Source organism: Lytechinus variegatus, chromosome 9, assembly GCF_018143015.1.
Source record: "Lytechinus variegatus isolate NC3 chromosome 9, Lvar_3.0, whole genome shotgun sequence".
Taxonomy (NCBI): domain Eukaryota; kingdom Metazoa; phylum Echinodermata; class Echinoidea; order Temnopleuroida; family Toxopneustidae; genus Lytechinus; species Lytechinus variegatus.
The window spans coordinates 14,084,198-14,103,075 of NC_054748.1; the positions used below are offsets into that span (position 1 = coordinate 14,084,198).

The 18,878-nt window shown below is 35.5% G+C and overlaps 1 protein-coding gene across 1 annotated transcript in view; it reads left to right on the top strand.

Annotated features, from left to right (window-relative positions):
- LOC121421027 (TNF receptor-associated factor 6-like) overlaps positions 1–18,878 on the top strand; it is a 37,777-nt gene that overhangs the window by 5,881 nt on the left and 13,018 nt on the right. Inside the window, exons 5-6 of the mRNA XM_041615621.1 lie at positions 14,374–14,472; positions 16,829–16,990. Of these exons, the coding sequence (XP_041471555.1) occupies positions 14,374–14,472; positions 16,829–16,990 (261 nt within the window). The remainder of the gene's footprint in view (positions 1–14,373; positions 14,473–16,828; positions 16,991–18,878) is intronic.

An 18,878-nucleotide genomic window follows, 5' to 3' on the forward strand; every position in this document is an offset into this window, starting at 1 on the left:
CGTTTATGAGCAATTTTGGGTCTGACATGCACTTGCATAATGTTGCGTAATGTCGTAACCGCGTACCCGGGCGTCACAACTTTGGTCTCAAAATTTGCGCGAGACTTGAATGTAAAAAGTCAGTGAGCTGCGAGGTGAAAAAAATTCAGATATATCCATGTACATATAGGAATGACAGAATACAGTAGTCAACAGGTTAACACATTGCCTACTGGAATTAGGTGATCCTGTAAAAAGCCTATACATGTACATGTAGGAATTACAGAATCCAGTAGTCAACAGGTTATTAAACACATTGCCTGTTGGAACCAGGTAATTCCTGCACAAAGTATGGGAATTGAATCGAGTTCAATGGATTTATTTGCATAATATGCAATCAACCAGAATGATTATAGAAACAATGGTTTATTTATCTCCCATCATAATCATGTGATTGAAAAGTAGACCTTTTTTCAAACCTGTAATTATTAAAGTGCCAAACGATTAGTTTTACCTGCATCAGAAACTTTCAAATCTAAACCGGAAAGAAAAGGGACTTTCCCAAGGATGACAATTGCGCATAGATGGAAAGAAATGAAAGAGGATTTGCGATGAACAATTGATCATAAAGTACAAATGAACACCAGACAGAGAAATGAGTTTGCATACAGTTCAAGAACTGTAGACCACTTTAGCAAATTATACATGTACATGTAGTTACAAACTTCACCCTCTTGTTGACCTTCAACAAAATTGCCCCTTTTCTTGTTAAAGCAAAAATATTGTTGATAAAAAATACAAGTCTTTTTCCTAGTTAATAATGGCATATTTTAGGTTGAAAATCATATGATTTGAATAGATAGAGTTAAATCAGACAAACAAAATACTGAAAATATCATAAAACGTGGGTACTGAATGAATATCTCCGCATGACATTTTCAAAGTTTTGTGTTTGTGCGAAGTTATATTCATGTTCTCAGGAAAATTCAATGAGTGAGTTGATGCCATATACACACCTTTTTAAAATATTCTTTGTATTTTAATTTTTATGTGAAGAAAAAAAACTTACATATGATTGTAGTCAAGTGTCTGCAAACAAATGAATATAGGTCACTACTAGGCAAAGGTCAATGTCAGTGTAGCAGTCAATAAACTAACCAAAAGTTTACATTTAGAATTTTCAAGATAATTTTGAATTATAAGCCCGTAGATTATATTAAACATCCTTTACGAAAATATTTTTTTTCTACAGGGTCAAGATAAAGTCCTTTCAGATCAATTATTTGAATGAGAATTAACATTCTGATGATTATTAAAAAATAATCTAGTAAAAGTTGTTTGCGATTGTTATTTGATATCACAAAAAATGCATGTACAGTTGAGGCCAGAAGTTTACTTACACCCAGGAAATTCAAAGAAAAGTTGACACTTGCCAAACATCATAAAATGTACTGTATCTTATGAAATATTTGTGCTATCATGACGAATTTGATATCGAACAAATGAGTATGTCATACCCCTTCATCACATTGCTTTGTCATAAGGAGCTGAAAAATATTTGAGTGTAATTTTTTCCCCCCAAATCTTCATATTTTAGACAAATCAAAAATAAAAACTTGACAAAAACATTTTACATTTGTGCTAGTTACTACTCAATACAAACATTTCAGATTACATTTTTTGTTCAGTGGTGACATATCATGATAGAAAAAGTAACATAAATCATAGATTTGACATTGATGTATTTCTATGAAATGATATTTAAAAATATAAAAACAAACAATAGAATATACATTTGGCACAAATATTACTTTCTTTCTTCAAGAAATTCTACCTGAAATTTACTTTAATGCAAGCGGCATCCCAATCATGTAAAAGAGCTTAATATGCTCTTTTATTTGAAACCAAATTTGGCATGGTAATGTATATTTCTGAAGATATAGTAAATTTGAGATGTTTGGCAAGCGAACAGATTTCACTGAATTCCATGGCCCGTATTCTGAAGTCGGGTTTAACTTAAACTCAGGTTTAAAGTTGTGGTTTAAGTATGGAAAGCCAATTGCTACATAAATCACTAATTGTAAAGATATCATAATCAGCTCATTTGGCTCTCAAATCATTCATAATTGTCTAGGAAGTATAAATTAATGATTGTCTTCACCATCGATGAATCAGGAAAGAGCACAGTGAAAAATTAGAAACATACAACTTAATAAAAATTTTGACACTTTTGGCTTCCCATAATTTTAGCACAGAGTTAGACCATGGTTTAAGTTAAACCTGACTTCAGAATACGGGCCCATGGGTGTATGTAAACTTTTGGCCTCAACTGTACATATGGCGTAGTTGTACTGCAGCACTATGATTGTGTAAATCAGGCAAGAGACTCCCAGAGTTGTTCCATGTTCGAAAATTGTTACCAAACTTTAAAACTCAATACAACTTCATTATATTTTTAATCGGATCTTGATCAAATGGTACAGTATGTAGTCTATTGAAATTATTGTTGTAAAAAAGAAGTAAATTGTCAATTCTTTTTTTCTCCCTCTGTGACTTTTAATATGTTTCCAAAGTTCATGTCCTGTTTTAAACAATGGCCTGGATTGATAAGAGACTAATGTTCAGCTAGACATGTTTGGGGAAATCCCCAGGTCTAGACAATAGTGTTCATTTCATTGTGTTGTATTCACAGGCAGATTGCACAAAATTCAGGCATTAAAAATGGTCTTTGATGGAGCTCTGTATTTTGTGCAAGCTGTCTGTATGAGATTTCAGTGTGATTTGGATGAGTGCAGCTGCACAGTACCTTTTTTCCTTTTTTACATGTACATTTGATTAAATCGTATTTTGTAAATTGTCTTAAAGGACAAGTCCACCTCAGAAAAATGTTGATTTGAATCTAAAGAAAAAAATCAGACAAGCACAATGCTGAAGATTTCATCAAAATCGGATGTAAAATAAGAAAGTTATGACATTTCAAAGTTTCGCTTATTTTTAACAAAAATGAGAGTGTTGATGATGTCACTCACTCACTATTTCTTACAATCATGTACATATTCATAGTCCATTGCAAATAAAAATGAAGTCAAATGGTGTGAACCCCAAAACAGGCGCGTAGCCAGGGGGGGGTGGGGGCAATTGCCCCCTCCAAAAAAAATACATCCCCAAAAAAAAAAAAAAAGGAAAAAAAAGAGGAAGAAAAGGAAAAGGGTAGGGAGGAAAAGGTAGCTTTTTTTATTCTTTACTTTTTTTAAGAGAAACTCCTCTCTTGCTCTAAATTTATTCTTGCTTCCGCGCTGCGCACATTTAAATGACAATATTGAAATTCTCTATTGTTTCCCCCACCCTTTCTCCAACCCTGTTTTTCCACCTCAGCTATTAGTGTTTATTGCCAGTTAAAGTTCAAATATATACATTAGGGCATGGAATTAGAGTAAGGTTAGGCCAAAGTATATGAAGTTATCTTTTTTTTAATTGATCGGTGCAACTTTTGGTCATTCGGCTCCAGGCGGGTAAAATCTTTATATCAATTTCTGCCGTCACCTCCATAAAGTCAACTTCTCCCGCTTTTCAGCTCATTACTAAACGACTATGATTTTGGGCCAAACAGGTTCCTAATTTAAAAAGAGGAAGGTATAAAATTTGTGTCATATTAAATAAAAAAGTATAATATTTCTTATCAAATTCTATTAATAAACTTCATGTCATTTCCCTGCACATTCATCTCCTGTCCTGTTTTGCACCCTCAGTTTGAAATTTTGAATGACATTTAAGTTTCTTTATAATTCAAAATGAAGCACTTCAGGATTAGTCAAAGAAATTAGGCATCATTTTTTATATAATTTCATTGAATTTCAGAAGTTTCAACTTTTTGCGCACTATTTTCCTTGTAATGAAGTTTAAAGGTCAAGTCCACCTCCGAAAAGTGTTGAATTGAATCAACAGAGAAAAATCAGACAAGCACAATGCTGAAAATTTCATCAAAATCGGATGTAAAATAAGAAAGTTATGACATTTCAAAGTTTCGCTTATTTTTAACAAAATAGTTATATGAACGAGCCAGTTACATCCAAATGAGAGAGTTGATGTTGTCACTCACTATTTCTTTTGTTTTTTATTGTTTGAATTATACAATATTTCAATTTTTACGAATTTGACGATTAGGACCTCCTTGCCTGAAGCACTAAATGTTAAAATAATGGAATTCCACGTGTTCAGGGAGGAATGAAACTTCATTTCACATGACAATGACGAGAAAATCAAAATATTTCATATTTCAATAAAAAACAAAAGAAATAGTGAGTGAGTGACATCATCGACTCTCTCATTTGGATGTAACTGGCTCGTTCATATAACTGTTTTGTGATATGAAGCGAAATTTTAAAATGTCATAACTTTCTTATTTTACATCCGATTTTGATGAAATTTTCAGTGTTATGCTCAAGTGTTGAATTTTTCTTTTTTATTCAAATCAATTTTTTTGTTGGGGTGGACTTGTCCTTTAATAATCTTAGAAAATCAATTGAATTAGAGCCAATGGGGTATTAGAGATATCTGCAATGATAATAATCAACATTATTGCATTACAACATGCACCTCGTAATAGATTATTTGTAAATAGATGGTGCAATATAAATGCCTATTATTATTTGTATAGCACTTATCACAAAACATGCCTTTGGTGAAGCAAACAATTTCAATTATTTCCTGACAGTTACAAATGCTTTGAACATCAAATGAGCTGATTTAATTTAAACTTGTACTGTTGTGGTAATAGAGGTTTTTTCACAGTTGGCTGTCCATACTTAAACCACAACTTCAGACCAGAGTTTGAATTAAGGTGCCATGAGCCTAATTACATCAGGAAGGCTCAAGATATTTGTTCGACCCAACCCATTCGATTTTTTTAAAATTTGATGTTGCTGATTGACAAAAATGTATGAATATGATTCAAAATCTAACACTGATTCTAGAAATGGTAACTACTGAACTTCCTTCCAGACTACATGTAATTAGGGCTATTTTACTGTTTCAGTTGATGAATTTGATCCATTCATAGTTATCTTCATAAATGGCTATTTATTATTATTTTTAAAATTAGCTGGCTACGGTACCCTTCCCTGGTCAGATATGGAATGTCAGATACATGTATATACATGTATCCTATCCAATAAAACAAACATTCCACCCTCTAAATTCACATTTATTTTTTATGAATTTTTCAAAAGTGCCATTTTAACACACAAGTCTATGGGGAATGTTTTACGCGCGTGACACCTTAAGTTTAACCCCGCATTAAGATTACAGGCCACAGAGGGCAGAGCAGTGGTATGCAATCGCTGTCGCAAGCCACACCATTCACTCTTAACTTTAGCAAAAGATTTGTATTAAACAAGTTTGGACCTTTTCTGCAATTATATGAACTTGGCACGACATGTTGGCGGAAAGCAATGAGGATGCCGGGAGCCGATTGCACGAAAGGGTCTTTGCAAGGACCGTCTTTCGTGTCGCCCATCTTTTATGATGCGCCATGTGAAAGTCATTTCAAATAAATCATCTGCAAACATATTTCATTCGTCCGTTAAAATAAACAAAATATTTGTTTATAAAATGATGTGATATATCATGAAATTGTATAAAATTTGATTTAAAAGCAAGCTAACGAATCTTATTCTTTATCATAAATTTCAGAAACACCCCGCTTATAGCGTATCATAAAAGATGGGCGACACGAAACACGGTCCTTGGAAAGACCCTTTCGTGCAATCGGCCCCTGGGTCTTTCTGGGAACAGTAGGGTGGTATTGAAAAACATAAGCTGTTCAGATTGCAGAAGTTACAAATAAATCTTTTCTTCTGCAATGCCAAGAAAAAAATATAGAAATGAAATGACAGCTTGATGGACTTCCCCTATGTTAGAAACTAAATGATCCATTAGAACTGTCATTACGGAAATGAAACTAGGCATTGATGTGTTATAATGAGAGTCAAATTATACTACAGACCGATTAAAATGGTGAACATACATTGTTCTATATAAAACAAAGGAGATATTACATTGCCATTTACCTAGCTATGGTAAAGTCGGGATCAATTATGTAAATTATATTTGTGTATCAATATCATCGAACACTCTATTGAAAACTCGTAGTAGCTATCTGGGGCCCATAACACAAAGCGTTAGCAGTGATGGTAGAACAGTTTTTTACGATTGATTCCATTGACTGCAGTGTACAATCCATCGTGAAATCAATCGTACGATCAATCGCTAAGCTTTGTGTTACGGGACCCAGGAGCGCCCGTAACACAAAGCTTAGCAATGATCGTAGAACCTTTTTTAATGATTGATTGACTACAGTGTACAATCAATCATCGTGAAATCAAGCGTACGATCAATCGCTATTAAAGCTTTGTGTTACGAGACCCAGGGGCACCCGTAACACAAAGCTTAGCAATGATCGTAGAACATTTTTCTACATTTGATTGCATTGACTACAATGAACAATCATTAGAGATCAATCATGCGATCTTAAACACATAGGAGTAATGCCGTAAGTTTGATTACAAAATGTACAATCCATCGTGAAATCAAGCGTACGCCCTGGGTCCCGTAACACAAAGCTTAGCAATGATCGTAGAACATTTTTCTACATTTGATTGCATTGATTACAATGTACAGTCATATATGAGATCGAGCATGCGATCTCAAAGTCATATGCATGTAGGAGTAACGCTGAAAATTTGATTACTAAATAATCAATCGTGAAAATCAAGTGTACGTTTAATTGCTATAAAACCTTTGTGTTACGGGACCTGGGTATTGTTTAAAGCCATTGATTCTTTGTGAACATTAATTCAAATCAAACATATCTAGCTGCCTCTTTTGGTGATATTTGGATTTTGTGTGAAAAGGGCTCTTTGAATGTTTATTTTACAAATTTAGGGATTTGTTATCAAGAAGCTAATACCCTTTTACACAGGATTTTCTTAACCCCGTACTATTGCTTGCTTTTCACACACAAAACTCGCTAACCCCGGACTAGTGGTAGCTCATGAATATTCACGAGCGTCGAAGAGGAATATTTAAAACACGAGTTCCAACTCGCTGACGCATTATGTTCGCTGTTCATGAATATTCATTATGCTTACCTCTGATTGGACAACAGGACCGGCTCTGTTATGGGGCATGAATGGGAGCGCTTAGCCCACTTTCGTTTACACTAGCGATCTTAACCCAGTACTATCGCTCTTATTACCGCAATTGCTGGGATAACCATGCTTTTTTGCAGGGCCAAATAATCCCGTACTATATAATAGGTGGGGTTAGCCCACTTTGCAAAAATGCTGTGTAAAAAGAAAGTGGGCTAAACTTAACCCAGTACGATAAATACTATAGCCTGAGATTTTCAGCCCAGCCCATGCTTTAGAAAAAACTATGGAGATAATATTTCAATCAGGTACCCAGTCAAAATAAATTTTTATATAAAATGGTAGAATTTATAATGTAGAACACATTCTTATTTTTCATATCCTCTTTATCATAGGCATGCTCATTCATGTTTCTAGTAATGTATTGGAATACTGATAGCCACAATTAATAGGGGATTAATACCAAAGCTAAAGACATGCTTTAATTGTCATAATGTAAATGCAGATCATTTCTAGTTCATACTGCTTTACAGGATAAGTCCACCCCAACAAAAAGTTGATTTGAATAAAAGGATTAAAGTCTCTTAAACAAGCATAATGCTGAAAATTTCATCAAAATCGGATGTAAAATAAGAAAGTGGTGACATTTTGAAATTTTGTTTGATTTCACTGAACAGTTATATTCACATCCTGGTTGGTATGCAAATGAGGGGACTGATAACGTTTTTGTGAAAGCAAATAGAAACTTTCAAATTGCTGTAAAATGAAATTTTCAGCGTTATGCTTCTTTCATTAAATTCTCTATTGATTAAAATTAATATGTTTCTGGGGTAGTTTTGACCTTTAAAGACTATTAAAGTCAGCCCCCCAAATAGATAATAAAAAGAAAAGGAAAGAAATAACACAGGTATAATGCAGGTAATTTCATCAATAACTCAGGGCCTTGTCTTACAAAGAGTTGAGATAGATCCAAATTCATCCAATCCACAGCTATGGAAAGCCACTAACGCCAACATCTAACATAGGCCTACGTGTTTGTTCTCCTAGAGAAAGGCCTGGTCACACCGCCCGAGCGTTGTTGGAGCAGTCGTGGAGTGGTAGGGAGAGGGGTTGAGTTTAGCTCACATAATTGGGGGAAAAATAGAAAAAAAAAATCAAAAAAAAAAAGCAATCGAAATCGAAAATGGTGAAGGGTAGCTAGCAGTGATGATTTTTTCTCTCCGCTCCACGACCGCGCCAACTAAACAATGCTCGGGCGGTGTGACCAGGCCTTAAGCTTTTATTCATACATTCATAGTACATGTAGCTTTCTTGAAAATTCACTGTGCCTGCCTAGGAAAAAGTTATAAAAGACATTGTGGAAATTTTATGAAGAAAAATTATGACGTTGATGGATTTCCATATACTTGAGGTTGATCGGATCAATCATAATTCTTAAAGACAGGGCCCTGAATAGCCCCCGATGGCATTGAATGAGTGTTAAATCATGATCAACATGCAGTGCCTTGTATTTTTAAAAGAAGGCATAACAGTTTACATGGCCATCTCATGGTTATAATTCATTCTTTTTCTTTTAAATTGCCAATTAAAATCACTTTTACTGCATAATACCAAACATTGACTAGATGTACATGGAGGAAAAAAAGTCACAAAAATGATGATTTGGTAAAAAGAGATGGAAAGTCGTGATAATTCTTGCAAACTGCTTTTAATGTGATACCTTGATTCACAAACGGTGCCTAGACAATTCAAATCAGTGCTGTGCAGGGGGCCTTTGAGTTGAAGTTGAAAGAGAAACATGACATCAAACAGATTGGTTTGCCATATGCTCATGAAACCTAGACCTGTACAGTATGTGATGGAATTCATGATAAAACGGAAGTGTCCTACTTTCTTTGAAAGGTGACATTTCTAGGATCCTGAATGAACTAGTAGCGACAGAGCCACAGAGACATCCTAATTTATGAGAAAAAAATCTATAAAAATGATGGATGTGTAGTATCTGTATTTCGCACAGTTCATTGTGCTCTTGCTTTTTCCAAGAAATATGAAATATCGCTTACGAAATTTATGATTTGGATCATTTTTTTTTCTTAAAGCTATTTTAGTATGATATGTAGGCCTATTAATTTTAATGGCTTGATCGGCACTATAGTGTGTTTTGTGCTTAATTTGCGATTATTTTCTAATTATTAAAAATCCACTTTGGCTGAAATTTGTACACCCTATATATAGATCACAATCCCCCCCAAAAAATGACAGAACTACAGATAAATCATGCATGCATGTATTTACACCCTTGAATTATCAGTTAAAATTAGTACATCATGCTTTTTTTTACTATAATAACAGTGCAATGAGAAGCATTTTTTTTTCTGAAATGTTCCTTTGTTTGTACAAGGTAATTTGCTAATCACCTTTCCCTCAGATTAATAACCACGATCCACAATAAATGTAGGGGTCTGCTGTTTCATAGTTTGCTATGCACATATGGGTTTTATCAATAAGGGATTTCCCCATATTCTGAAGCCAGTAGTCCCCTCCCTTTTCAAAGCAGCGAGCTGAAATGTTTATTTTGTTGTGTGATTAAACATGTATGTGTATTGTGAATAATTTTAGTTTAGAATTCAAAATAATCAGTAGAATGAAAACTTATATTTAAATACCAGTATAATTATAGATTTGTATTTTTTTCATAGAGCTCTTTATACAGGGTGCTACATAAGCACTTGCTTGATTGCCTGGGGCAAGTAAAAGTTTGAGTCAGGCAAGCGTTTTGAAGTAAAGATCAAAACTACTTGCCTGCATTGGGCAAGCAAATTCTCACAGAAGAATGACCAAAATTAGGGTCGATATGATATATTGACCTTAATTTTGGTCATGGTAGGCAAAATAAAATCACCTCGGAAAATAAAAATGCAAATCACAGTAGATCAGATCATGTAAAAAATAGACAAAGGTCAATGGTTCGGGCAAGTGAAGTATATTTTTGGGCAAGTATATTCCAACTATTTAAAAATGTACTGGTACTTGCCCGACTGGCAAGTGCTTCTTCAAAGTTATAATGTAGCACCCTGGCTTACAATACATGTTCTTGATAAATGTGGGATTTTCCCATGCCATGAAGCCACTCAAGCCAGTGTCCCCCTCACCATCAGGGCAAAGTTTGTTTTGTTTTTGAAACTGTACCGTGTGCCATCAACAGTTATACACTGTACATTATTCATTGCAAAGCTAGATTGGAATTCACAATAAAAAAAGGAAGAAAAACATTGTTACATTTGCTATTTAAAAAAGAAAAAAAATAGAGCTCGTACGCAAATCAAAAGGGGTTTCCCCATAAGGTAAAGTGAGTATCCCCCTCACCTTAAAGCAGCTGGTCTGTTGCAGATGAAATTTGTTTTGGTTTGTAATGTGATACTAACATACAATGCATACATTATTCATCGAAAAGCTAGTTTGGAATTCAAAATAACAGTAGAAAGAAAACCTTTCTATTGTTTTGTTTGCTATTTTTGTATTTTTTATAATTTAGAGCTTGTGTAGTAGATGTAGACACACGAGTTTGAAAGGGATTTCCCCATATGGTGAAGCGAGTATCCCCCTCACAGTGTCTACTGCAGATGAAATATTAGTTTTGTTAAATATATATGTATGAGATACTAGCATTTATGTGCTGTTCATTGTTCATTGCAAAGCTGCATGTCATTTGGAATTTAAAACAAAACAAAACAGTAGATTTGAAAACCTTTTCACTGTTATTGTCTCACCTGCGAAGCAAAGTGAGACTATAGGCGCCGCTTTTCCGACGGCGACGGCGGCGGCGACGGCGACGGCGGCGGCGGCGGCGGCGGCGGCGGCGGCGTCAACATCAAATCTTAACCTGAGGTTAAGTTTTTGAAATGATGTCATAACTTAGAAAGTATATGGACCTAGTTAATAAAACTTGGCCATAAGGTTAATCAAGTATTACTGAACATCCTATTAGAGTTTCATGTCACATGACCAAGGTCAAAGGTCATTTAGGGTCAATGAACTTAGACCATGTTGGAGGAATCAACATCGAAATCTTAACCTGAGGTTAAGTTTTTGAAATGTCATCATAACTTAGAAAATATATGGACCTAGTTCATGAAACTTGGACATAAGGTTAATCAAGTATCACTGAACATCCTGCATGAGTTTCACGTCACATGACCAAGGTCAAAGGTCATTTAGGGTCAATGAACTTTGGCCGAATTGGGGATATCTGTTGAATTCCCATCATAACTTTGAAAGTTTATGGATCTGATTCATGAAACTTGGACATAATAGTAATCAAGCATCACTGAAAATTTTGTGCAAGTTTCAGGTCTCATGATTAAGGTCAAAGATCATTTTGGGTCAATGAACTTTGGCCGAATCGGGGGTATCTGTTGAATTACCATCATAACTTTGAAAGTTTATTGGTCTAGTTCATTAAACTTGGACATTAGAGTAATCAAGTATCACTGAACATCCTGTGCGCGTTTCAGGTCACATGACCAAGGTCAAAGGTCAATGAACTTTGGCCGAATTGGGTGTATCTGTTGAATTACCATCATAACTTTGAAAGTTTATGGATCTGATTCATGAAACTTGTACATAAGAGTAATCAAGTATCACTGAACATCCTGTTCGAGTTTCAGGTCACATGATCAAGGTCAAAGGTCATGTAAGGTCAATGAACTTTGGCCATGTTGGGGTTTTTCGTTGAATAACCATCATATCTCTGTAAGTTTATTGGTCTAGTTCATAAAAAAGGGAAATAAGAGTAACCATGTATCACTGAACATCTTGTGCGAGTTAGAGTAGTATTCAAAGTGAGCACTGCTGCTATATTGAACCGCGTGATGCAGGTGAGACGGCCAGAGGCATTCCACTTGTGTTTATATTTTTTGTATTTTTGCTTCAATTTAGAGCTTATACACGTACACATTGGTCTTATCCATTTAAGGGATTTCCCCATATCTTGAAGCAAGTATTCTCAAAGCAGAGTTTGTTGCAGACGATCATTAAATGTTTGTTAACATACAATGTACACTATACATTATTCATTAAAAGCTATTTTGGAATTCAAAATAACAGTAGAATACTAGAATGAAAACCTTAGTCTTTTTTTTTTTATTTCTGTATAAACTAAAAAAAAATAGACGACATACATGTACACATGTGTTTTATCAAAAGGGATTTCCCCATATCATGAAGGTAGCGTTCCCCCTTTACCTTTTGAACAGTTTGTGGCAGATTTTAGATAAATTTTGTCGTCTAATTTGCGATTGTACATGTACATGTACAAGTACCTACACACATTGCAGATCAATGTGATTAGTTTGGAATACAAAATCACAGTAAAATGATGACCTTTGAGATCAGTTATATTTTGTGGTTTGTTTAAAAAAAAACCCAAAACAAGTGCACACCTAGTTACCAATAATGCGATTAGCATTTCCATTTATGTGAAAGCAAGATAAAAGAGCATTGTAGATTAAATGCCTTGCCCACGGGCATAGCCATAGGTGCCGCGGCCCGGAATCAAACCCCGGACTTTCCATGTATAGCCAGGCGTCTTAGACCACTCGGCCACGGCACCTCCACTGGTTTGTTTTTTAGTATAACCTCAACTTGTTTCAGCTGGAAAAAAGGGAATTCCCCCCTCTATTCACTAATTAAAAGCAATATGCATGCCAAGGTCACTGAAATATTTTCATGAATGTACCTGGTGGGTGTTTCATAAAGCTGTTCGTAAAGTTACGTCAAACTTTATGCATGACTGGAACATGACAGCTGGCAGCCGTCTGTTTCGAGGAGTTTTTTAACATTTATTTTTTCAATTTCTCTTCGTACACAGACGGCTCGCTATCGTGCAGCCACAATTAGGGGACTTGCAATGCAAAATCCCCCCGTCGGGGCTCTTCAAATTTTGTCTTAAATTAATGAAAATTTTGAAAATTAACACAACCAAAATGCAAATTTATATTCCCTCTTGGCATTAATTGCAAAAAAACAGAGAAAAATGAAGTTAAAAGGAACAAAAACAGTGACTTACCTCGGCTGTCGCACAATTTCACTTCCCCGTTTTATCCAATCTTAAGTACATAAACATATGGCCATTGAGTCCCCTGTACAGATCGCGCTAGAACTTCGGTCTCTGTATTTGGTGAGTGAAGCCAACGGAGTTCAGCTGAACAACCAACAAAACAAAGAGACTGAAGCTTTTGGTCTAGACCGGAACATGTTCTTAGGTCATATATCAATCATATAGGGGTATCACATAGCACAAAAAATGATCACCAGTCCTGCTATTAAGTCATTCATATCTTATACTAAAACAGCTTTATGAAACACCCACCCCACCTGGTACCATAAATATATTTTGTGATACTTTTGCGGTGCTTGTCTTATTATGGAACCTAGTTTTGCGAAAATAGGCTTATGTATTCATCTCTAAATTGAACTTGCATAAAGTTGGGAATATGAAACCTGGGAACAATTACATCACGATTATACAGGTTTGCCATTTTTGAAGGCTAAAGCCTGATCTTAGAATTCAGACAAAATTAACTGAAAACATATTTTCTATATCAATGGCCCATTTAAGTTGAATTCTAATTTGCATCCCTGATTTACATGTAGGTTCTATTGATTGGTCAGTGTCTGAATTTATTAAATAGATCTGAACCATTAGTGCCATCTAGAGTCCTCAACTACTCATACCTGGCCTGTTTCCTGACCCATAATGCTAGTGTAGTCTAGTAATATAGACCCACTTGAATGATAACCTGCTAATTAACTAAGTACTTCATACATCAAAAATAACAATAATTATGTTACCAAGTAGAAAAACAATTACTTTTCCTCTCAAAACATTTTGGTTTCTCTATACAAATATAATTATAGGTCAATTTATTCTCTGTAGTATTAGCAGAAAAAGTATATTACAAGACCATGTAACACACAGTTAATGAGAGACCATGCACACAGTTCACTCCTCTTTTGATATTCCGATTTGTTTCCACTCCACGTATTTGTTTCTGAAATAGTTCAGCTGGATCACACCAGGGGCTGAGGTATTATTCAAATAAAAGATAAAATCAACTGGAGATCATGAAGACCAATAAAATCCCATAAAATTAATTTCATCTATCTCATTAAGAATTGTGCATTATTTTGATTGGAAATGGATTCTCAACCCCAAGCCTTTCTGATCTTTCCTTTTTTTTTGCAGTTGTTTCGAGATCTGTGTTCGAAGAGAGAGATACTGGACCTTCAGGCACAATGCCCTTTCAAGGACTGCCCAGAAATTGTAGAACTCAGGGAGATGGAGGTAAAGCATAGAGGCCGTTCTCATTACGCTTTCTAAAATGAGTTCTCTGGAAACCGATTCAGGAAACCAGTTAGGAAGATCGCTTTGCTCGCGTTCCCACTTGATCACATGAAAGTGGTTTTGAAAATCACTTCATGTAAAGCAATCTTGTTGCTATGGAACTGCTCTCAGTGGGTTGACACGTTCCACGTGAAATTTGAAACTGCAGCATAGGCACTCTAAACCTGTCGTGTGGAGTAGCGCGCTCAAAATGTGTGAAGATCGCTTCTCGAAGAACGGTTGTGTCCTCACTTATGCTAACACCAGTTCAACAAGGCAAAGCGATCTTGAAAACTACATCGCGAGGTGGTTTTCTGAACAGGTTTGGAAGATTGCTTCCAAGATCGCTTTGACAGTTTTCGCTACAACTTAAACTAGTTTCCACTAAGCTCATTTCCAGTAAACTAGTATAGGAAGGTAGTGAGAACAGTGTCATAGACTGGACCAGATCCTGCTTCTGACACTATTAAGTACACTGGATCTGATCCCACTTTTGACACTATTAGATACACTGGATCATATCTAACCACTGACACTATCAAACACTGAATCATATCCCACTGCTGACATCATATATGCTGGATAAGATCCCACTGCTGACATCATTGAATACACTGGATTAGATTCCTGTGCTGATGCTATTGAATACAATGTATCAGTTCCCACTGCTGACACTATATTAGACATACACTGGATCAGATCTCACTGTTGACACTATTAGATACATTGGATCAGTTCCCATGGCTGATGATATTGAATAAACTGGATCCGATCCCAAGGCTCACACCATTAAATACACTGGATTAGTCACTGCTGAAATTTTTAATTACACTGGATCAGACTCCTAGCTGATACTTAAATACACTGGATTAGATCCTACTGCTGACACCATTGAATACACTGGATCAGATCCCTCTGCTGACACCATTAAATACAATGGATCAGATCCTACCACTGACACCATTTACACTGGATTAGATCTTACCGCTGACACTGTTTAATACACTTGATCAGATCCTACTGCTGACACCAGTAAATACACTGGATCTGATCCCCCCACTGACACTATTAATCAGATCCCACCGCTGACACTATGCTGGTGGATGATATCTCACCACTAACACTGGATCATACCCTACCGCTGACACTGTTAAATAGACTTGAGAACTCCATGACCATAGCTTATTTTGATGGTATCTATTAAATTTTATGATGTGAAATAGGACTGTAGAAAGAAAACTTTAATGTACCACTTGACATGTACTGGTAAGTTAAATTTCAAGCTAAATTGTAAACATCTCACTTATACTGGATGAAGGAAGTACTGTACATGTATTTCAGACTTAAAGGTAAATGCTAGTTTTGGTAACGATATCAAAATGAGTTGTGTAGAAGCCAATGAAATGACCACCAAAGTGTCTGTTTGTATAAATAAAAAGTATGTACCAAAGGATTCTGGAAGAAATTGCGTAATTGCTGAGAAATCAGCAAATAAGCACAGGATTCGGGTAGAGCATCAGGCTCGACATTCGAAGCAATACTTTTACACTGTCCCACGTGCGCTTATCTGTGGTGGGGATCTTCACTCTGAACATTTTTCAGCGTAGATTTCAAGATTTCACAAAGTTCAGTTTATGTAACTGTACCAGATCTAGATCCTTGATGATATACTGACAATTAAGCCTTGTTTTACAGACATTCTCATGAAATCAGTGTTTACTGCAACTACTGGAATTTCTCTTTAACTTTGCATGTAACCATTAATGGTAAATTTGTTATCAAAAGTAGCCACACTGTATTGGAGATTACATTTTAGCCAATTATTATATAAACTTTATTTGATTTCAAAATGTTGCATTCATCCATGATATTTTTTAATTCAAGTACATGTAGTTTCACATTACTGGTATACATGTATGCATCTGTTTCTTTTTCATACAAAATATGTAACATTGTTTGCTGTTCATATTACTTTATCTAATCTTTATAATGATAATTTTTTGCAGTGGAGCCTAATAAATATTGCCATTTGCCATTTCATTTCTGGAGAAATATTGGTATACACGACACTCTATTAACAGATGCCCAAACCAGTGCGGTGTGGTGCTTCAAATGGAAATTAATAGATGATCATCTTCGTAAAGATATCTTTAATGTTACACTTGATCAGATTCAAATCCCACTGCTGACACCAATAGAGTTGTCAATAAAATAAATTTTGTGTACATGTGTATCACCATATTAAATACTATGCGATGTGGCAAGGGATGTACTACTTGAGGTATTTCTATTAACTGTTATATATTTTTATATCTAGAATCATGTGGAGACATGTCGGTTTAGAACGGAGCCATGTCCGAACCAATGCGGTGCTTCAATGCGGAGGAAATCAATAGATGATCATGTAGAGAAGGATTGTCCTAGGAGATTGGTAGAATGTCAGTACTGTCGAAGCCCACTGTGCTTTAATCAAACAGAGGTAAGGAAGAGATCAATGGTGGCACTTTATTCATATGATGCAGTATTTGGTACCCTGGGGTACCAAATAATAATCCGCCATTTTGTTGAATTATTTATTTTATTTTTTGCGCTGTACCCTGGGTTACCAAAAATGTGTACAAGTATATTTTAATGTTTTGTACAGATTTTTTTTTTCTTTTTAGTGATCTTATGTAACAATTAATGCATGCAAATGATAACTTTATTCTATTTGTTTACTATTATTGGCATAAGATTGTATCAAAGAAAGGAAATAGGCGTTGTGATCATTGTCCCCATCATTGTCATGATTGTCGCACTGATCGTACGACCGTGATCACCATGACAACAATGTAACTGTACACTATTACAACACGAGATGGTGCTGCACAACGCCGTACCCCGGGGTACTACGGTACCCCGGTGTACGGCGTGGTGCATCATATTTTGATATACATGTGGGTCAATCCATGTCAAATCAACCAATGCTTGTCACCCGACCCTCTTCGATTTTCTTTAAACTCGCACCAAATGTTGCCCCAAGTGTCTGACGGAAAAATCTGAAATATTTTGCCCCAAGGTCAAATGGTTGCTAAGATACAGCCTCCCATAGCAACCAATGCGCACTCAAAGAAATCATTTTAAATAAAATTGCCTATTTTTGATTGACTACTGCAGCAAAGTTTGATTGATAACAGTCTTCATTTTAAGTAAATTGGAAGAACTTTTTGGTCTAAACATGCAGAGTATACTGTAGCGCGGACCTGTCAACCGGATTTCGCACACGAGGTCACCGAAAATGGCGTTAAGCATCCGTGTCAATGATTTCAGAAGCATGTTTGGAGGCTCATAAATCCAAAACTAAATTAGCTTAGAACCAAATATTATGCACATTTATGGACTTTCATATACTCAACAGAATTACAAAAAATTGACCCAAGAGTGTGCGTCGTTTTTATGTAGGGCGCCCTCAAAGTTGGATTTTTTTCAAAAGATGCCAAGTTCAAGGTCACGGATCACCTCCCGTCCCATCGAGGAGGGGGACCAATTTCTGTGTTTTGATAGACATTTACCCATATTTTCAAGTGTTACTTGAGAAATTTTGCTACCGGAATGTTTAGGGCTGATTTGCGCATTCCAAAATGGTCGTAAACACCCTAAATTTGACGTTAATGGCACATACATGCTTTTCAACACTTTTCAAATTGTGATAACTCAAAGATGAAATGCCAAGAGACATTGATATCTTCTGTGATGATAGTCTGTAATTGGTATTAAAAGGATATATCTTCAGAAATAGTTTTTGTTGTGGGTAATGACCTTGAAAACACACCTAAAATTCATTAAAAACAGTAAATTGGCTAATTTTCCAGAATCATATGGCATTCAAATGGTGTTTACATTGACTTTCAAATGGGTGTCATTTCAATACAAAGGGTGAGCTTAAGCCAAAACTTGAAAGACATGTTCAACTTTTGTTCTACTTTAAGCAACATAAAATATTTGAACTCAAAACTATATCATTTGACCTTGAAATTATTCCAAATATAGCTGATTATTGCTTCGTAAGTAGCATATTCAAATTGCGCGAGTACATTGCACTTTGCAACACATTTCAAAATGGATTTTCTCATAGAGAGAATACCTGATCAGGCTGATATTTGCAGTATTGGTAGTCTGTAATGAGTTCTTGGAGGATCTACAGATTAAGTACCTATTCTCTCATGACAATGACCTTGAAAATACAGCTGAAAATCATGAAAATCAATAAATCATACAATTTTCATTAGTAATCAAGTGTTTTTACCCACTTTTCATTGTGTGTTATTCCATCTTAGATTGTGAGCTCATGCTGATAATTGCAAATCATGTTCCACTTTTGGTCTACT